The 22,777-nt window shown below is 41.7% G+C and overlaps 1 protein-coding gene across 1 annotated transcript in view; it reads right to left on the bottom strand.

Annotated features, from left to right (window-relative positions):
• ppm1j (protein phosphatase, Mg2+/Mn2+ dependent, 1J) overlaps positions 1 to 22,777 on the bottom strand; it is a 59,786-nt gene that overhangs the window by 15,481 nt on the left and 21,528 nt on the right. Inside the window, exon 2 of the mRNA XM_035796253.2 lies at positions 7,044 to 7,161. Coding sequence (XP_035652146.1) covers positions 7,044 to 7,161 — 118 coding nt within the window. The remainder of the gene's footprint in view (positions 1 to 7,043; positions 7,162 to 22,777) is intronic.

Genomic DNA, 22,777 nt, shown 5'->3' with positions numbered 1-22,777 from the left:
TCATTTCAAAACATGCATTTTAGATATATCAAAAGACAAGATAACAGTAAGAAATGAGAGAAATGGCAGGAAATACAACACTGGCCAGGGATTAAGTCTCTTTAACAGGTCTCTCTTGCAAGAATTTATCCTGATGAGAATTAAACTCGGAGAATGCCTAAAGGACATTTGTCAGAAAATGGATGGGAATACTTCTCATGCATTCTGTTTTGAGCCTCACCTGTTTATCAAAACAATATATATATACAGTACCAGTCAAAAGTTATGACACACCTACTCATACAAGGGTTTCTCTTTATTTGTACTATTTTCTACATTGTAGAATAATAGTGAAGACATCAAAACTATTAAATAATACATATGGAAGTAACCAAAAAAAAGTGTTAAATCAAAATATGTTTGAGATTCTTCAAAGTAGCTACTCTTTGACAGCTTTGCACACTCTTGGCATTATCTTAACCAGCTTCATGAGGTAGTCACCTGGAATGCGTTTCAAATAACAGGTGTGCCTTGTTAAAAGTTAATTTGTGAAATTTCTTTCCTTCTTAATGCGTTTGAGACTATCAGTTGTGTTGTGAAAAGGTAGGGGTGGTATACAGAAGATTTGGTAAAATACCAAGTCCATATTATGGCAAGAACAGATCAAATAAGCAAAGAGAAACAACAGTCCATCGTTACTTTAAAGACATGAAGGTCAGCCAATCCGGAAAATTCCAAGAACATTGAAAGTTTCTTTAATTGCAGTCTCAAAAACCATCAAGCGCTATGATGAAACTGACTCTCAAGATCCAGTTAACTGCATCTCAGATTGCAGCCCAAATAAATGTGCCTGTTTCCTTCAAATCTGAAGCATCTCAACATCAACTGTTCAGAGGAGACTGCGTGAATCAGGCCTTCATGGACACATCAGATGACCTGGCCTCCACAATCACCCGACTTTGAGATGGTTTGGGATGAGTTGGACCGCAGAGTGAAGGAAAAGCAGCCAACAAATGCTCAGCATTGGGAAAGCATTCCTCATGAAGCTGGTTGAGAGAATGCCAAGAGTGTGCAATGCTGTTAAAGGCAAAAGGTGGCTACTTTGAAGAATCTAAAATATTTTGTTTTTTGAAAACTTTTTGGGATACTACATGATTCCATGTGTTATTTCATAGTTCTGATATCTTCACTATTATTCTACAATGTAGAAAACTCTAAAAATAAAGAAAAACCCTTGAATGAGTAGGTGTGTCAACTTTTGACTGGTACTGTATATATTTTTGGTACTGTATAAGTTTCCCATTTTGTTACGTTACAGCCTTATTCTAAAATTGATTACAGTTTTTTCCCCTCAATCTACATACAATACCCGATAATGACAAAGCAAAAACAGATTTTTAGGAAAAATCGGAAATATCACTGTTACATAAGTATTCAGACCCTTTAATGAGTACTTTGTTGAAGCACCTTTGGCAGCGATTACAGCTTTGCGTCTTCTTGGGTAAGATGCTACAAGTTGACACACCTGTATTTGGAGAGTTTCTCCCATTCTTCTCTGCAGATCCTTTCAAGCTCTGTCAGGTTGGATGGGGAGCATTGCTGCACAGCTATTTTCAAGTCTCTCGAGAGATGTTTGATCGGGTTCTAGAACGGGCTCTGGCTGGGCCACTCAAGGACATTAAGAGACTTGTCAAGAAGCCACTTCTGCGTTGTCTTGGCTGTGTGCTTAAGGTTGTTGTCCTGTTGGAAGGTGAACATTCACCCCCAATCTGAGGTCCTGAGCACTCTGGAGCATGTTTTCATCAAGGATCTCTGTACTTTGCTCCGTTCATCTTTCCCTCGATCCTGACTAGTCTCCCAGACCCTGCCGATGAATAACATTCTCACAACATGATGCTGCCATCACCATGCTTCACCGTAGGGATGATGCTAGGTTTCCTCCAGATGTGATGCTTGGCATTCAGGCCAATATTAGTTTCATCAGACCAGAGAATCTTGTTTCTCGTGGTCTTAGAGTCCTTTAGGTGCCTTTTGGTGAACTCCAAGCGGGCTGTCATGTGCTTTACTGAGGATTGGCTTCCGTCTGGCCACTCTACCATAAAGGACTGATTGGTGGAATGCTGCAGAGATTGTTGTCTTTCTGGAAGGTTCTCCCATCTCTACAGAGGAACTCTGGAGCTCTGTCAGATTGACAACGGGTTCTTGGTCACCTCAATGACCAAGGCCCTTCTCCCCTGATTGCGTAGTTTGGCCAGGCGGCCAGAAAAGTACGTCAAATAATAACGGCAGCGTAGCCTAGTGGTTAGAGCGTTGGACTAGTAACCGGAAGGTTGCGAGTTCAAACCCCCGAGCTGACAAGGTACAAATCTGTCGTTCTGCCCCTGAACAGGCAGTTAACTCAGTTTCCAGGCCGTCATTGAAAATAAGAATATGTTCTTAACTGACTTGCCTGGTTAAATAAAGGTAAAATAAAAAAATAAAAATAGCTTTGATTGGACGGATCATGGATCATCCGCATCATACTTTCAAAATCGTAGCTAACAAGCTCGACAAGCAGTCATCATCATTAATCAAAATGACAATCTATTGGCAAATCCTTTTTCAAACCTTGTCACATGAAGAGAAATTATAGAGATAACGTATCGGTGCTCAATGGCCATTGGACATAAACATTACACAACAAGTTGGAAATTGCAAATTCAACAATGAGTGGTTTGGAAGGATTCGGTGGCTAACTGCAAGCGCTGCAAAGCAATCAATAGCCTGCTATTCAGCGGAGTGGGTGTGAGGTCCAAGTCTGGGTTTAAGGGTCTCTTTTTGTCTAAGCTTAAAAGGATAAACATGCACAACACACCATGGGCCAGAAAATGTTGAATACATTGGCCATGTTGTCAATCCAGCATGACTTCTGCCACTTTCTTAACAATTGGAAACTCAGAACTCTGACTTCTGTGGGAATGCAGAAAAAAATTTGCTCTGACTGGGAAAACATGTTTTGAATGGTCATCCAACTCGGAATTCCAAGTCAGGAACTCAGGCCATGGTGGTAAAATTTGCCCACAAGAAGTACCGCCACGCCACCTTCCTGTTTAAGTGAGCACAGCAAGGTCCAAAAATGTCTTGCTGCATAAATAATGTTATGTGCCAGGAGATATGTATACTGTTGCTAAGAAAGGAATACTATGTTGTGTAGTAAGTTGTTAGTAGCCCATGAGTCTCGTCCTAATAATTTGGTCCCTTTCCCCCTATTAACTTAGCCTACTGTTCTGGTTTGGTGGTGCACATGTAGCTTATAGCCTGTTTTAGAGAAATGTACACATTAAATATTGTAAGAGCTTTCATTGTCTGCTTATATGCCCCCTTTATTTATCCTACGGTTCTGACTGTAAGAAAGGCCCATTTCAAAAGTGCTGAACAAATGGTTATATTGACTACGATCCGTTCTAGCTCGCTCATTAATGTCTTAATCGAAATCACGGATTGCCTCTTACTCGGTAATCGTCCCCTTATGCCATAGTTTGTACATCTCAGTTATCAGTAGAAACCACATTTGTTTAAACAAGTCAGACCTAACAGTTTGTTGGCACCATTTGTCACCGTTACAGTGCAATTCATTTATTGTTTAGTGTCGCGTTGCGTAGTGGCTTTGCTGGAATGCATTGCAACAATTGTTTTCGAGTTTGCCCCAAAAAGATTTACATTCTAAAATCAGCAATAACATGTTTTACTCGATGACACTATCACTGTAAATATGTGCTCAATGACAGCAGTTACTGTGTTGGATTAAAAATATTCCACTTGGATTTCATCGTGGCAGTAAATCCCACTCACAAGATGTCCATCTATCGGGTGAATCTTACTTCTCACCTATGCGGTCTTCCTTTACATCTATGCCAAGAAGTAAATGTGTTTAGTATAGTAATAGTGTCCCAGACGGTTACAGCATGTCTACTTTTTAAGAGCCCAATCCACAGAATGGATAGCAGTATGGGGGCATCTGTTGACCTCTTACTAGACTAGAGTGGAGGAGGGGCACAGAAGAGATGATGTAATTTAATTAACAGGAGGGACAGAGGGTAAACATGGAGAATACAGGAGGGGAGGGGGTTGCGAGGCCACCAGAAGGACTGGAGTGATTGACCGGACACAACACAGACCCAGTACAATATTGTATACTATAGACTGCTGTGTAAATACAATTGAGAGATTATGGGGCAATCTCTGAGTGAGTAGGTTTTTGGATTTGTGTGCTAGGGGCGGTAGCTGCTCTACAGACCCATGGAAAGCTGTTTCTAAATATAGCGGCACACAATGGTCAATGTCTTAATCAAATTGTATTTTCTTTGTCAGGAGAAAAAAATGAATCCCCAGCTAGCCAGTGATGTCTGGAGACATTTAAACAGAGATGGTTTTATTAGAGAGAGCGAGACCTGTGAAAACCTTACTGCAGTGCAGCGTGTCACCAAAGGTCCCATCTTAACAATGAGGGCAGTAGACCATAACAAAACAAACATTGGACCAGGATGTGCCCATTCTCAACCTGGTCTCAGAGCATTTCGTATTATTCTGACAACAATCACCCGAGCCACTGCCTGTTCACCCCGCTATCATCCAGAAGGAGAGGTCAGTACAGGTGCATCAAAGCAGGGACCGCTTCTATCTCAAGACCATCAGATTGTTAAACAGCCATCAGTAACATTGAGTGGCTGCTGCCAACATACTGACTCAACTCCAGCCACTGTAATAATGGAAAAAATGATGTAATCAATTTATCACTAGCCGTGACCAGCTGATCTATTGGGCCGGGGCCCCCGGCGTATTCCATTCGCTCCACACTGGATTCGAGGCGTCGGGCGAGGGGTCTTCAGTACCTCGTGGAGTGGGAGGGGTACGGTCTGGAGGAGAGATGCTGGGTTCCGGTGGAGGACGTGTTGGACCCTTCTATGCTGCGGAGGTTCCACCGTCTCCGTCCGGATCGCCCTGCACCTCGCCTTCCGGGTCATCCCTAAGGCTGGTGTCGGCGAGCTGCCGGGGGGAGGGTACTGTCATGACTTCCGCCGAAGTCGGTTCCTCTCCTTGTTCGGGCGGTGTTCGGCGGTCGACGTCACCGGTCTTCTAACCATCGCCGATCCACCTTTCATTTTCCATTTGTTTTGTCTTTTCTTCCCACACACCTGGTGGTTTTCATTCCCTCAGTACTTGTCGTGTATTTACCCCTCTGTTCCCTCCATGTCTGTGTGTGAAATTGTTTGTCAGGTTGGTACGCTTCCGGCTGGTGTACACCGCGGTTTGTTTTGTACCCGTGCTTTGTGACAGCTGGTACTTTGTGCTGCCTCACTTGTTCTTTGGGAATTTGTTTTTGTGACGCGGTTGTGTCCTGTTTTTATATTGTCTGTGTAAAGTGCTTTGTCCACTCATCTCTGATCTCCTACGCCTGACTTCTATGCACCAGCTACACCCACCCTCTGACAGATATTCACAGAAATGGCGACAGCATAGCACAAATCTCATTCAACCCAGAAAATGTAGGCTACATAAGTCATAGCGATAACTGAGGATATAGTGAACTAACACAATCGGTCATATTTAGCTAACTCTCGGCTGACAGAACCCATAATCTGAATTAGCTAAAACAATTACTATTTACAATTCATCACATCAAGGGTGAGCTCACCAGTGAATGAAATTATTGCGTAAAACACTTACTAAGAATCTAAAGTAATCCGACGATGGGTAGTTTATGGTGCTGCCATTTGTTTTGTGTGTGCTAAGCAAAGATAAGCGGTTACAAGATGAGTTTGGTCTGCTTGCAGTGTGCATGTTGAAGGTGGTGTGTAATCTACCATCATTCACTTCCGGAAGTTTACTCAAGAGACGAGTGTAACATCCCATCACCTCATTTTATTATAACATCTTTGGTCTGACAGGCATGTACGTGACCAACAGAATGCATTGTATGATGTCAACAAACATGGCCCCACACTTAACTGGCAGCTTAGCATTAGCTCATCATAATCAGTACAACTTTCAACAAAGTATTTTATACACATCCATGTGTCCATTAATCTATGCAATAATTGGAAAGCATGATTTGTCACCAGTACTTGAAAACGTGAATAAAACAGTAAATGCATTATGCTCCAAACATACATATGGTGTGCTACAATAGAAACAACACGATATACAGAAACTATAATGATAACATAATAATGCACTTCATTTGACTGGAACACTCATGGCCAAAGTTACTATTAGTAAGGAAAACAACAATGAAGGCAATGCGGGCGCCAGCTGGAAAATGTGCCAGGGAAATATACATGATTCTGTTCTGACTGGAGATGTGCAAATGTCTGGGTACTTGATCCCTCGTCGAAGAGAGAGGTTTGTCCGGCTCAGTGATGCCTGAAACTTTAAATTGTTGTCAACAGTGAAATAGGCTACTTCTATGTGAATTAATTAGGAGGGGAGCACACTTCAATTCAAACTTAGAAAATCATTTGAAATGGCAATTTGAAACACAGGATATAGATCATTTGCAGACAGCATGCTTTGGTTTGATGGCAGCATGGGTTAACTGTCCTGTTGTGTAACAATCACATGGAACAGTGAGTATATTCTGACATCACACACACATTAAAAAAAATCTCACACTTGGGCAATCGTTAGAGATATTTGGAATTCACTTGTGAAAAGGGTTAGGATTAGTGGGAATGTTAGGGTTAGCTAACATGCTAAGTAGTTGCTAATTAGCTAAAATGCTAAAGTTGTCCGTTATTTGATTTGAACTCGAAACATTTGGGTTGCTATAAATTTGCATTATGCCATCCACCCAACTTTCATTTTTGCATTAAGTACATATCGGTCTTTTTTAACCGTACCAAATGTAACTTATACTAATTTGGATGTCCTGGATTTACATGTTACTATGTTATGTCTAGTCTTAGTCTATCAGACCAGGCTGGTATGCTTTACCCTCTCAGCTATTGTAGTGCTGTAGACCCAGTCAATGAGCCTTACCAGTGTTCTATTTATATAATGACTAGAACTGATTCCAGTAGTCTCACCCCATTGTCGTCCAGCAGTGTCGAGTTACGCTGTTTTTTGTTGCTCAGCTTCTTCACGTAGAGCAGCTCACAGGACGCCTGGTCCTCATTCAGCATGCTCTTCCCAGCATTGATGGTCCTGAGGGGAATGGGGGTAGAGAAGGTATGGGGAGGTCATCCATCTATAAGAAAATGTATATGCACCCCCCTGGTTCAGGTGATGGACAGAAAAAAAAAAAACAAGGTGCGGCTCAGATAAATCAGTGTTCAGAGTGGCAGACATGGATAAAAATGAAACCTGGGGAGATGGTAATGTTACGATTTATGTACAAAACATAAGAAGCAGATACCCACTGGGCAAATACTGGTTGAATCAATGTGGTTTCCATGTCATTTTAACAAAAACATTCAATGTGATGACGTTGAATCAATGTGGAAAATGGATTGGATTTGAAAAAAGTTACCCAAAGTCACCCAACTTCTAACCTAAAATCCAACGACATGGTGAAATGTTTTGTTGAATTCACACTAGTTGACAACTCAACTAAATGTAAAGCAAAACTAGACGTTGAACTGACGTCTGTGCCCAGTGGGTAGTGCTTAGGGAAGCTGCAGGACTGCGACTGGAATTAAGTGTTTTCATTACTGGCCTATCCCTAACGATAATGGCTTTATAAAGCATGACTTCATATTCTGACCATCTCAGTGGACCAGTGGCTGTGCTAGTACAGAATGTGGGAGTAGACACTGCAGTAGTCGGAGGGGTGGAAGAGGCAGTGCTTTTTGCTCATACTTGTGTAATCCTACGGTAGCTAATATTATACCATTCATTAACATATATTAGATATACAGTGGGGCAAAAAAGTATTTAGTCAGCCACCAATTGTGCAAGTTCTCCCACTTAAAAAGATGAGGCCTGTAATTTATCATAGGTACAATTCAACTATGACAGACAAAATGAGAAAAGAAAATCACATTGTGGGATTTACTTGCAAATTATGGTGGAAAGTATTTGGTCAATAACAAAAGTTTATCTCAATACTTTGTTATATACCCTTTGTTGGCAATGACAGAGGTCAAACGTTTTCTGTAAGTCTTCATTTTCATGTTGCTGGTACCCATTCCTCCAACAGATCTCCTCTAGAGCAATGCTTTGATTTGCTGGGCAACACAGACTTTCAACTGGGGTTGAGATCTGGAGACTGGCTAGGCCACTCCAGGGCCTTGAAATGCTTCTTATGAAGCCACTTCTTCGTTGCCCGGGCAGTGTGTTTGGGATCATTGTCTTGCTGAAAGACCCAGCCACGTTTCATCTTTAATGACCTTGCTGATGGAAGGAGGTTTTCACTCAAAATCTCACGATACATGGCCCCATTCATTCTTTCCTTTACACGGATCAGTCGTCCTGGACCCTTTGCAGAAAAACAGCCCCAAAGCATGATGTTTCCACCCCCATGCTTCACAGTAGGTATGGTGTTCTTTGGGTGGAACTCAGGATTCTTTGTCCTCCAAACACAACAAGTTGAGTTTTTACCAAAAAGTTCTGTTTTGGTTTCATCTGACCATATGACATTCTTCCAATCTTCTTGTGGATCATCCAAATGCTCTCTAGCAAACTTCAGACGGGCCTGGACATGTACTGGCTTAAGCAGGGGGACACGTCTGGCACTGCAGGATTTGAGTCCCTGGCGGCGTAGTGTGTTACTGATGGTAGGCTTTGTTACTTTGGTCCCAGCTCTCTGCAGGTCATTCACTAGGTCCCCCTGTGTGGTTCTGGGATTTTTGCTCACCGTTCTTGTGATCATTTTGACCCCACAGGGTGATATTTTGCGTGGAGCCTCAGATCGAGGGAGATTATCAGTGTTCTTGTATGTCTTCCATTTCCTAATAATTGATTTCTTCAAACCAAGCTGCTTACTTATTGCAGATTCAGTCTTCCCAGCCTGGTGCAGGTCTACAATTTTGTTTCTGGTGTCCTTTGACAGCTCTTTGGTCTTGGCCATAGTGGAGTTTGGAATGTGACTGTTTGAGGTTGTGGACATGTCTTTTTATACTGATAACAAGTTCAAACAGGTGCCATTAATACAGGTAACGAGTAGAGGACAGAGGAGCCTCTTAAAGAAGAAGTTACAGGTCTGTGAGAGCCAGATATCTTGCTTGTTTGTAGGTGACCAAATACTTATTTTCCACCATAATTTGCAAATAAATTCATTAAAAATCCTACAATGTGATTTTCTTTCCTCATTTTGTCTGTCATAGTTGAAGTGTACCTATGATAAATTACAGGCCTCATCTTTTTAAGTGGGAGAACTTGCACAATTGGTGGCTGACTAAATACTTTTTTGTCCCACTGTAGATGCTTTAAAGGGAAACTGAGCGCAAGAACCAACTTCTCTCGTTGAAAACAACCCGTGGCATTGATACGAGTCGAACATTTATCCCAGAGCTAAAAAGTCTAAGTAGGATAATTTGGGTCATAAAGGTAGTATATTCCAAAACAGAGTTTTGTGATATTTGTGTACCTGAGTTCGTCATAACATGGGGTTGGATTTTTATTTTGATTATGCCCACTGACACAGGATTGTAATACCTATGGAGATTTGTCATGCACTGACAAACACTGTGAAACAGACCTGCCCACATTACGCAGCGCCTTGGACTTGTTTACATAAGAAAACGCATCGCCAATGTTGTTGAAATAACACTTAGCCCCTGAACCCTTTATCGAGTCTGACCAGTGCTGGACTTTGACTGAAACAGGTGCCGGTAGCCTACTCATAATGACTTAATTATGTATACATTTATCTTAGAATTATCACTAAACAGAATACTACTCTGTTACTGTATGAATGTATAAATCTTATTATAATCATAACTTTAATATAAGGTGTGTAGTTTTAGTCAAGAATTAGAACAAGGACTTTCTGTTCCTTGTTAGAAACGAATGGAGCTGTCGTCAGACCGGCTGGAATACTGTGTTCCTTACAGGACATTCTGTCCCCACCCAGGGAGGGGAGAGACCTTGGGTTTGTAGTAGATTGTTTAACAGGTGGCAGATAATGTGAGAAGGCTTGTGAACTATATTGCCATTGTATCTCAGAGGACGAGGGACATTTATGATGAAATGTGAGGTATATAAACCAATGTACATGGTATTATGACCAGAGCTCTCGGGAATAAACGCTATTGATTAATTTTGAGACTGATCTTTGTCTATTTTATGCAAATAAGAACCGTACAAACTCGTAGAAACAGACAGTGTTCTGCTTTGTTATAATTGAATTGGTTAACGAACATATAGGAATTAAATTCCTCTAACAGATGCAGAAATAGAGGTAGGCTAAGTAGAAAATATGATGTGCCAGTACTCAGTTCTATGACCTCCTGCCCATGTAACGCACTGAGTCTGCCACTGTTTTGGGCAAAATGACAATTGAGACGATGCACACTTGTATCCCAACTGCCACTTGTCAATATTCCATATTCCAAACCCATTCGTGAGCATCCTGTTTTGTAACATGATTCGCTATGAAACACTGGCAGACATACGCACACTCTGGTAATATATAGCAGCGGAGTTGATAGCCTGCAATCCACTACTAGTTTTCATACACATTTTTGTAATGTAGAAATGCTGCACCAAACACCTTACTACATGCAGACCAAACTGCTCGCTCGCGCGTGTGTCCGCAAGTTGATTTTAGTCTACCCACACCAAACGCAGGCAGGTTGAAATATCAAAACAAACTCTGAACCAACTACATTAATTTGGGGACAGGTCAAAAAGCATTAAACATTTATGGCAATTTAGCTAGCAAGCTTGCTGTTGCTTGCTAATTTGTCCTGGGATATAAACATTGGGTTGTTATTTTACCTAAAATGCACAAGGTCCTCTACTCAAACAATTAATCCACAGATAAAAGGGTAAACCTAGTTTGTTTCTAGTAATCTCTGCCTTCAGGCTTCTTCTTTTTTGGACTTTATATGGCAGTTGGCAACCAACTTTAAGGTGCATTACCACTACCGAATGGAAAGTGGACTGCAGTTCATCTTTTAATCACCCACGTGGGTATATGTTCCTAAAAACGAATGAGGAGATGGCACGTGGGTATATGCTCCTAAAAACCAATGCGATGGGAAAGGCGGGACTTGCAGCCTATCAAGCATCACAAATAGAACAAAGTTCAATTTTAGCGCAGATGCGTATGGGTGCAATGATTGAAAAACATGTATGTGTACATTTATTTTGCAATGGGGAGCGTTGTGTATGCAGACCAGACCGCTCGGGCACATGCATCCGCCATTGCGTGCGTGTTGATTTTGTACACCCACACCAGATATGATCAGGAACTGCAGTTTGAAATATCAAAACAACCAATTAATACTTTTTTTTTAAAAATCATACAATGTGATTTTCTGGATTTTTTTTGTTTTAGATTCTGTCTCTCACAGTTGAAGTGTACATATGATAAAAATGTACAGACCTCTACATGCTTTGTAAGTAGGAAAACCTGCAAAATCGGCAGTGTATCAAATACTTGTTCTCCCCACTGTATGTTTTGCCACCCTAGGGTCATGCACAATGTCGAACATTTATAAATCAAAAACATAAAATACAGTAAAAATTTGAAAAACACAATACAATGACATTTTGGCCATATTTCCCAGCCCTAGTGCGTACGGCCCAGTACAACACTGGGGCTAAGCTTCCTGCAATCCAGGACCTCTATACCAGGCGGTGTCAGAGTAAGGCCCTAAAAATTGTCAGACTCCAGCCACCCTAGTCAGTCTGTTCTCTCTGCTACCGCATGGCAAGCGGTACTGGAGCGCCAAGTCTAGGTCCAAGAGGCTACAAAACAGCTTTTAACCCCAAGCCTACACAAATGACACATTATACAAAATAAATGTGCAAGACTAGCCACCTTCTCTAATTACCTGGCTCCACTGTACCTTATTTAATAAAATATCTTATCTATTTACAACATTAAATGTACACCAATTATGCACCTACAACTACTCATACCTCCCAGACAGTTTACCTAAACCCTTCAATGGATTCTTCCAGGCTAATTCTGAAATCCATCTATATACAGTTGAAGTTGGGTTAGTTTACATACACTTAGGTTGGAGTCATTAACTCATTTTTCAACCACTCCACAAATGTCTTGTTAACAAACTATAGTTTTGGCAAGTCGGTTAGGACATCTACTTTGTGCATGACACAAGTAATTTTTCCAACAGTTGTTTACAGATTATTTCACTTATTCACTGTATCACAATTCCATTGGGTCAGAAGTTTACATACACTAAGTTGACTGTGCCTTTTAAACAGCTTGGGAAAAAATCAAGAAAAAGCTTCTGATAGGCTAATTGACATAATTTGAGTCAATTGGAGGTGTACCTGTGGATGTATTTCAAGCCCTACCTTCAAGCCCAGTGCCTCTTTGCTTGACATAATGGGAAAATCAAAAGAAATCAGCCAAGACCTCAGATTTTTTTTGTAGACCTCCACAAGGTACCATGTTCATCTGTACAAACAATAGTACTCAAGCATAAACACCATGGGACCACGCAGCCATCATACTGCTCAGGAAGATGTGTTCCGTCTCCTAGAGATTAATGTACTTTGGTGTGAAAATTGCAAATCAATCCCGGAACAGCTAAAGACCTTGTGAAGATGCTGGAGGAAACCAGTGCAAAAGTATCAGTAAAACAAGTCCTATATTGACATAACCTGAAAGGCTGCTCAGCAAGGAAGTAGCCACTGCTCCAAAACCGCCATAAAAAAGCCAGACTATGGTTTGCAACTGCACATGGGGACAAAGATTGTACTTTTTGGAGAAATGTCCTCTGATCTGATGAAACAAAAATAGAACTGTGTGGCCATAATGACCATCATTGTGTTTTGGAGGAGAAAGGGGGAGGCTTGCAAGCTGAAGAACAACATCCTAACCGTGAAGCACGGGGGTGGCAGTATCATGTTCTGGGGGTGCTTTGCTGCAGGAGAGACTGGTGCACTTCACAAAATAGATGGCATCATGAGGGAGGAAGAATATGTGGATATATTGAAGCAACATCTGAAGACTTCAGTCAGGAAGTTAAAGCTTGGTCGCAAATGGGTCTTCCAAATGGACAATGACCACAAGCATACCTTCCAAAGTTGTGGCAAAATGGCTTTAGGACAACAAAGTCAAGGTATTGGAGTGGACATCAAAGCCCTGACCTCAATACCATAGAATATTTGTGGGCAGAACTGAAAAAGCGTGTGCGAGCAAGGAGGCCTACAAACCTGACTCCGTTACACCAGCTCTGTCATGAGAAATGGGCCAAAATTCACCCAACTTATTGTGGGAAGCTTGTGGAAGGCTACCTGAAACGTTTGACCCAGTTTAAACAATTTAAAGGCTATGCTACCAAATACCAATTGAGTGCATGTAAACTTATGACCCACTGGGAATGTGATAAAAGCTGAAATAAATCATTCTCTCTACTATTATTCTGACATTTCACATTCTTAAAATAAAGTGGGGATCCTAACTTGACTAAGACAGGGAATTTTTACTTGGATGAAAACTGTCCAAGATAACTGAGTTTAAATGTATTTGGCTAAGGTGTATGTAAACTTCTGACTTCAACTGTAACACAAGACACTGCGATAATCTCTAGCCTTCCCTCTGTCACACCTCACATAGTCAATTCTCTATCAGATACAGGAGGTACCATACTCTGGAATTCATATCTTCACAATGCAAAAAACCTCATCCCTCAATAATTTCAAGAGAAGGCGTGTCAGCCTGATGAACCAAAATACAAAATAATCCCCTCCATGTAGGCTAACTCTCACACACATGCACACGAGCACATAATCAAACATGTTTTTTCTTGTATACTGCCTATATCATGTACAATTATAATTGATATGCTTTGCTTAGCTGATTTGAACAAAAACATTTCTGTACTTAGATGTGGTGTGCTTTTCATATAAGCGCTTTTGCACACTGTTTTTACCAGTTTATCTGTACTGTTTTGTCTTTCACCCATTTTCTTTGGTGAGAATAAATAAAACCTATTTCTAGGAAGCGGTAGCCTAGTTGGTAGGTTGTTGCGGTGTCTTAAGAGTGACAAACAACAGCAACTGCCAGGGTAAGATAACAACACCCCCAAGACTGAAATCTCGTTTTTCCTTAATGAGCAACAGACCAACACATTTGGAATCTATGAGTTCGCTCTTTAAGATTATTTGGCCACAGAGGACAGTTTCCAGCTCTCCCCCTTCACCTCAGACCACTGCAGTGTTTACTTTACAGGACACTGAAATGGAATGAAGTCATGCATTGCATTAGAGCAAAGCCATTATCCTTGCGAACAGGGGCTGCCAAAAGGTGGCACCCCTGTTGTACCATTAAAGCTGAAAACCGATGACTCTCTGCCACTTCAGTGCGAGGATCCAACCGGGTCAAGCCACTCTGTTACATAACATTTTCAGATTCAATTACTGCTATCTTGGACAATTTGGAGTATTACCCTTAAAGTGTCCCCAGAAACACTTTTACAGAGAGGATTAATGATGTAGTAAGAGTAGTGTAGAGAGAAGAGCGAGAGTCTGTTTGATACAGCTGTGCCCTGACGCCAGTCGTATACGATAGAGGAGAGATAATGCATCACTAGAGAGGATGGGTGATAAGTAAACAAACCAGTTGGTTAGATATTTATTAGTATCCCCATTAGCTGTTGCTCATGCAACACTCTTCCTGGGGTCCACACAAAACATAAAATGTGACATAATACAGAACATTAGTAGACAAGCACAGAACTAAATAGACGAGGACAAAACTACACAATCTGGTACATATTGTACAATGGCCACCTATCTAGGATCATTAGGATGAGTGTATTTGAGTGAGCAGAATCAAAATACTGACTCACCTTTTCACAATGTTCTCACACTAAACAAGGACAAATGAAAATGCTTCAGGGCTCAGACACACCGACACACTGGTAGGATTGTCAAACATTTGCATGCAGAGAGTACTTAGCCCCTCTGAACAGAGTGTCGGCAGTCAATCTATTTTGTGTTCACACAGCAAAGATCTTGGTCGTCAGCCACTCCGCATTGTTAAAATATTCCAAACCAGAAGGTGTGGGTAGTGTTGTTTGGCAATGCATGTTCATGTGTGTTGCTTTATGGTCTAGATAACCAATGTTCGCTAGCTAGCAGCGCTAATGTTGCTATTGTTGTAGAAAGCCCTTGTTGATACTAAATGGCCACAGCTATATAACTAGCTAGCAAGATGAAAGAAAATGTAAAACACTCCATAATCAAAAAAAGTTTTGCTAGCTAATTTTAGCTAAATGGTTAGCATGGTTAACTAGCTATTTAGCTGTTGTGCTAGCTCGGTAAAGTGAAGACAGTGCATTGACTCTCGGCAGCCAGCTGCAGGCAGCTGCTTCATGGAAAGAAGAAACGGAGCCTGAGCAGAGTCCCCATTTCTGTTTTTCAGAGGAAATGTAAGTTAGGTTGAAAATATTGTATCCCTGAAAACTAGAAACATCTTTTCTGCCAACTCTGTGGAGAGTGTGCGCGCATTGTGTCTGTGCACTTAGCTAGCTACCATGAACCTATACATTGCATATACAGTGTGACTGGCTCATTTAGCAATCTGCAAAGGGATGGATGAAGTCTCAGGGAAAAGTTACCCTTCTACTTGTTGGCTGCCTTTCAGCTCCCCACTTGTGCCCTCTGATTTGCTATAGGTATAAATGTCTCTACCGATGGCATACCAATTCACCATGAAGAAACAGGAGAGAATGTCCCAATTCAGTCGCCAGTCAAACGGCACTGGAGAGTGGTCCCTATAGCACTACACAGAGAATGAATAGCAGAAATACGCTTGATGAATGGCAGACAGAAAATGTCAGCGGCTCCTGACTGGCGGCTCTGGCAGCTCCTTGCAGACTGGCGGCTCTGGCAGCTTCTTGCAGACTGGCGGCCCTGGCGGCTCCTTGCAGACTGGCGGCCCTGGCGGCTCCTTGCAGACTGGCAGCTCTGGCGGCTCCTTGCAGACGAGAGATTCTAGCAGCTCTGGACAGGCGGGAGACTCTAGCAGCTCTGGACAGGCGGGAGACTCTAGCAGCTCTGGACAGGCGAGGCGCACTGTAGGCCTGGTGCGTGGTGCAGGCACTGGTGGTACTGGGCCGAGGACACGCACCTCAGGGCGAGTGCGGGGAGGAGGGACAGGGAGTACTGGGCTCTGGAAATGCACAGGAAGCCTGGTGCGGGGGGCTGCCACTGGAGGGCTGGTGCGTGTAGGTGGCACTGGATAGACCGGAGCGTGCAGGTGCACTGGAGCTCTTGAGCACCGAGCCTGCCCAACCTTACCTGGCTCGATGCCCATTCTCGCCTGGCCGATACAAGGAGCTGGTATGTACCGCATATGCACCCGCACTGGAGACACCGTGCGCTCCACATCATAACACGGTGCCTGCCCGGTCCCTCTCGCTCTCCGGTAAGCACAGGAAGTTGGCGCAGGTCTCCTACCTGGCTTCGCCATACTCCCTGTGTGCCTCCAATACATTTTTGGGGCTGACTCTCGGGCTTCCTACCGCGCCGCCGTGCTCGTTTCTCCAACTCCATTCTCCTGTAACCCTCCTCGCACTGCTCCAGCGAATCCCAGGCGGGCTCCGGCACTCTCCCTGGGTCGACCGCCCACCTGTCTATCTCTTCCCAAGTTGTATAGTCCAGATTCTGCTCCCATGTCCAGAAATCCTGACATCGCTGCCGCTCCTGCCCGTTACCACGCTGTTTGGTCCTGTTGTGGTGGGTGGTTCTGTAACGGTTTTCTTCCGTTGAAGGAGAGGACCAAAGCGCAGCATGGTTAGTGTTCATCTTATTTAATAATAATCCAAACTGAACACTTCAAATTACAAAACAACAAATGTGAAAACCGAAAACAGTCCTATCTGGTGCATAGACACAAAGACAGAAGACAACCACCCACAGAATATGGCTGCCTAAATATGGTTCCCAATCAGAGACAACGATAGACAGCTGCCTCTAATTGAAAACCAATCTAGGCAACCACAGACATACAAATTACCTAGAAAGGAAACAGCCCCATAAACATACAAAAAACCCTAGACCAGACAAAACACCTAAATCCCCCATGTCACACCCTGACCTAACCAAAATAATAAAGAAAACAAAGATAACTAAAGGCCAGGGCGTGACATATCTATTCGATAATATATCAACCGGGACAATTGGCTTTTCAGTAGGAGCGAGATGAAAAATTACTACCTCTGTCTTTTACGCAAGAATCACTGAGAGCCCTCAGCTGGCCACTTACGCAATGTAGTCGTTTACGCTCATTCTTCAACAAAAAGGCTGAAACTACGTCAAAATGCTGTAGACACCTTAGGGAATACATAGAAAAATGAATCTGGTTGATATCCCTTTCAATGGCCAATAGGGGTGCACAACTGTTTCAAAATAAGAGGCACTTCCTGATTGGATTTTCCTCAGGGTTTCACCTGCAATATCAGTGCTGTTATACTCACAGACAATATTTTGACAGTTTTGGAACATTAATAGTGTTTTCTATCCTAAGCTTTCAATTATATGCATATTCCAGCATCTGGTCCTGAGAAATAGGCTGTTTACTTTGGAAATGTTATTTTTCCAAAAATAAAGGTGCCCCCTAGTTTCAAGAGGTTAATGAAGCTTTTATGAACCCTGAATAAAGCATATAGCCTACAGTTTGTTCAGAAATCATTACTAAGCTAACCTATATCTTGCTATGTGAAGGGTGGCAAAAGGACTACGTCACGTTCGGCAAAATAAATTATATTTCAAATGGTAGAACCATTGAGGAAAATTATCCCTGTTTGGTTTGATGCTCAGAGATGAGTGTTCTAATATAAGGCAGAAAAAGCTATGGCTGCCCAAATCTGGATTATAAAAAGCCATCCAGTTTGTAATCAGTTGAAAGCAGTAAACTGGCACCGTAGTGTAGTGGCCAGGGGTGCATTAATCCTGATGACGCGGACATGAAATAGAAGTCATCGTGAGCCTCAAAGTTTACATGACTTCGAATTCATGTTCCAAAGTTTGAAGCCAGGCCAGGGTCATGTAGTTCCATGTTTTAAATTTTTTACAACACATCTGCAACCGGTTTGCCAATATCATACTTTGGGTTAGAGAGGCCTGTTTCTTTTAGCCTGCTAGATGCATAGTCTGTTTGTGCTAAAGTCAAGTCCTTTGTCTGAGTTGGCACTAAGGCTGTAGGCCTATTCCTTAGAACCATGCAGCTTTTTCAAAATGTTCACTAAATGTAACATCTCCCTAGGCAAATGCATGGGATTTCTTTTGCATGAGTCACATATGCAATATATTTGATCATAACTCATTTGGCAACCAAGGAATGTACTGTATGTCTACAAGAAAATAGTCACCTGTTTGAGTGAGTCCATCAAGTGCAAGCCAGTCATTCCCTGGCCTTAATAATGTAAGAAAACAAAACAAAACAATGAAGATGCGGTTCTATTCAATTCGTGACATTTTTATCTTAAGGTTTCAGTCATGTAACTGAAATACTTTTCCCGTGTTAAACGAGCACATCTGTGTTTGAATCTTGTTACACATCTGTGTTTGAATCTTGTTAACTCATGTAGGGGACTTTCAAAAGAGGAAGCCTCGAGTTTCACTGAGTTCCTCATCAGATTGCCTATTTTTTTTTTAAGAACAGAGATGAGAATGGGTCATTCCTTTTTCTAGGTAATGATGACACTTCCTTTACCATCTAAATGTTGTGTTCCAATTATATTATTCATTCTCCCAACACAATTTAACCTACCTCACAAACCAAGAGTGATGATGATTACATTTTACTTAACCACGGCCTCATGTTTGCCTTCATCTCATGTACAAAAATGTGATAAAAAGGAGAAAGTCACATTTTTTACAAAGTGATCTTGGTGGTCTGAATAAGCCTTCACGAGTTTGGATATTCATTTATAATACGTTTTCTAAAAAGCCACTCATGAGCTTATCACCAAAAGTCAAGATGATCTCTTCCTGTCTGAGATGTCTGTGGTTTCCTGTCACAGCTTTTCAAGCATGGTGCTAACAGTGAGTCATGCAGGACCTGCATGACATGGCCTCAAAACCTCAACTTCTCTGAAAAAATAATAGGAGTGGAAAAGGGTTATTCATGGCAAGATGGCAAATGGCCCAACAATACAAAAGGCTTTTAGGGTAAATTCACACACTACGAAGACCGAAGGTATGGAGCATGTAGGGCAGTGTTGAAAAAAAGGGTGGCTCCTTGTAATACGCTACTTCATTCACATACGTTTGTACTACCTGAAAATTAAGACTCTGCGAATCATTCCTTCCACAGTGTGGGGGTAGTGTGTTCACTTGGTTCCTTGATCTTACCTGTAGTCTATATAGTCAAATAGTCTAGTATAGTCTATTCATCAAAGTAGTCTATTTTGCATTGATATCCAAATATAAGTAAGTAAACCAAACAACAAGAATCCACCCAAAAATGTATTTTATTTAGAAGTAATAACTAGTGATTTCAGGCTATTGTGAAATGGTGAGCCTGCTGTAGCCAACTAGCTAGCCATGAGCTTTTTTCTCCCCCAAAACATGTTCTATTTTTAGCTGATATTGACATGAATACAAAAGCAGCATATCAAACTGGGATAATATTTTAGGTTACACCGGCCAGTATAAGAATATTTGCCAGGGCATATTTAAAAAAAAATATATAAATCTGATTACTTCACATGGCGATGTGGGAAGCTTAAAAAGGCTGGCTAGCTAGCGAGCTTGCTATGTTTTTAGCCAGGCTAAGACCATGCAGCTAGCCAGGGCTGCCAGCTAGCTACTACTAGCAAGGGAAGGTGACCCTCCCTTGCTTTCATAAAATGAAATGACCAAAAAAAAACGTATTTACCCCCTTGTGAATGGGAGTGGGATCGATGTGAGGATATATGTTACCAAAAGGTGTCAGCTGTTCCAAAGAAAGCCACTCCACCCACGTGCACACACATAGATAGGGGCCAGTCAGCCCTGTCCCCCTGGGCGGCAGGTAGCCTGGTGGTTAGGAGCGTTGCGCCTGTAACTGAGTACTCGGCCTACCACCTCAGGACATCACATGTAGATGTGACCTACTCTTGAGGAGGTTGGTTCGATATGATATTTTAGTTATATTAGTTTTGGTTTTGCCTGTGGTTGGTCAACCCCTGATTCTGAATACAAACAAGTACGTTCTGGAATAAATAGAATGAAATTACATTGTCTCTTATCCTGTAACCTGCCCATGGAAAAAGGTTGTATGGCCCAGTGGGCCTGTTTTGTTCATACTTTGTCTTAGATATTTATGCCTAGAATAATGCGTTGTATTGCGTGTTAATGCCTTGTAACTTAAGCTTATGCCTTGTATGTAAATCCATTAATTTTACAATGATATTAAATATTTGCAATTCTCAGACTTTTCCTACTAGTCAAATATAAAGAGTAACTAAATGCTTGCTTGCACATTGCTAAATCACCTTTATGGAGTCATATTCAGTTTTAATACACTTTGTTCATAGTCTTATCATGGGTTGCATGTGAGGTGTATATAATACACATATACAGTACCAATCAAAAGTTTGGACACCTTTTCTTTATTTTTACTATTTTCTACATTGTAGAACAAATAGTGAAGACCTCAAAACTATGACATAACACATGGAATCATGTAGTAACCAAAAAAGGTGTAAAACAAATCAAAAATATATTTCACATGAGATTCTTCAAAGTAGCCACCCTTTGCCTTGATGACAGCTGAGCACAATCTTGGCATTCTCTCAAGATGTAGTCACCTGGAATGCAATTTGTGTGCCTTGTTAAAAGTTCATGTGGAATTTATTTTTCTTAATGTGTTTGAGCCAATCAGTTGTGTTGTGACAAGGTAGGGTGGTATACAGAAAATAGCACTATTTGGTAAAAGACCAAGTCCATATTATGGCAAGAACAGCTCAAATAAGCAAAGAGAAACAACAGTCCATCATTACTTTAAGACATGGAGGTCAGAGTTAGAGTTAACTGCACCTCAGATTGCAGCCCAAATAAATGCTTCACAGAATTCAAGTAACAAACATCGACATCAACTGTTCAGAGGAGACTGCGTGAATCAGGCCTTTGTGGTCTAATTACTGCAACGAAACCACTACTAAAGGACACCAATAATAAGAAGAGACTTGCTTGGGCCAAGAAACACGAGTAATGGACATTAGACCGGTGGAAATCTGTTCTTTCGTCTGATAAGTCAAAATTTGAGATTTTTGGTTCCAACTGCTGTGTCTTTGTGAGATGCAGAGTAGGTGAACGGAGGATCTTCGCATGTGTGGTTCACACCGTGAAGCATGGAGGAGGAGGAGTGATGGTGTGGGGGTCCTTTGCTGGTGACCCTGTCAGTGATTTATTTTGAATTCAATGCACACTTAACCAGCATGGCTATCACAACATTCTGCAACGATATGCAATCCCATCTGGTTTGAGCTGAGTGGGACTATCATTTGTTTTTCAACAGGACAATGACCCAAAACACACCAGCAGGCTGTGTAAGGGCTATTTGACCAAGGAGAGTGATGAAGTGCTGCATCAGATGACCTTGGCCTCCACAATCACCTGACCTCAACCCAATTGAGATGTTTTTGGATGAGTTGGACCGCAGAGTAAAGGAAAAGCAGCCAACAAGTGCTCAGCATAGGTGGCAACTCCAAGACTGTTGGAAAATCATTCCTCATGAAGCTGCCTGAGAGTGTGCAAAGCAGTCATCAAGGCAAAGGGTGGCTACTTCAAAGAATCTAAAATATATTTTGATATGTTTAACACTTTTACTTGGTTACTACATGATTCCATGTATGTTATTGCATAGTTTCGAATTCTTCACTATTATTCTACAATGTAGAAAATAGTACAATTGAAAGAAAAACCTTTGGATGAGTAGGTGTGTCCAAACTTTGACTGGTTATTGTATATACCTCTTCACTAATATGTATAGTTTATGAAACGTGATCGCTGATCAGATCTGATATGAAACTTGGAGGCGGTAAGCTGTTGTCTTGAAATTGAGATAAGGAGGGTGGCAAAAAACATTTAGGGGGGGGGGGGCACTAATAAAAGGTTCTAAAAGGGTCTTGTTTAGGCAGTGTTCATGCATACCGTTGACCATGACCTGACCTTTTCTGGCTATTGTACATTCTGCATCTAATATAATGTGTCTAAAGGCTTTTAAAGTGGAATATAGTGGAAAGTAGTGTCTGGTTACAGTTAATTGATGCCATGCTCACTGAGATGGATTGCTGCTATAAGCATAATTCAAAAGACTTGAGCTCCAGCATGCCAACTTTGAAAAAGGTTAGAGTCGTCCTTTGAATTCCACTACAGTAAGGCTTATTGTGTCTCTGTTCCCACCCAAAAGCTTTCACAGCATACTGTATGACATGACAGATCTGTTTGCAAATTGTTTATTAGGCAACCGCTCCGAGGAAGTGCTTGTGTGTGAATGCACTGTGTGATCGAGAACAGTACAGTCTGGGGTATGCACCCAATGTGAAAATATTCAGCATAACAGTTCCATATTGTTCCAAGTCTGGAAAAGCATTGCTAGCTGTCTGGTTTGCCATAGGGTTTCTAACTTTACAACTGAAACAACTGTATTGCAATGATGAACATCGTCACACTGCTGCTTCACATT

The sequence above is a fragment of the Oncorhynchus keta genome, chromosome 21 (genome assembly GCF_023373465.1).
Source record: "Oncorhynchus keta strain PuntledgeMale-10-30-2019 chromosome 21, Oket_V2, whole genome shotgun sequence".
In the NCBI taxonomy this organism is placed as follows: domain Eukaryota; kingdom Metazoa; phylum Chordata; class Actinopteri; order Salmoniformes; family Salmonidae; genus Oncorhynchus; species Oncorhynchus keta.
This window is presented reverse-complemented; position numbering and strand designations above follow the sequence as displayed.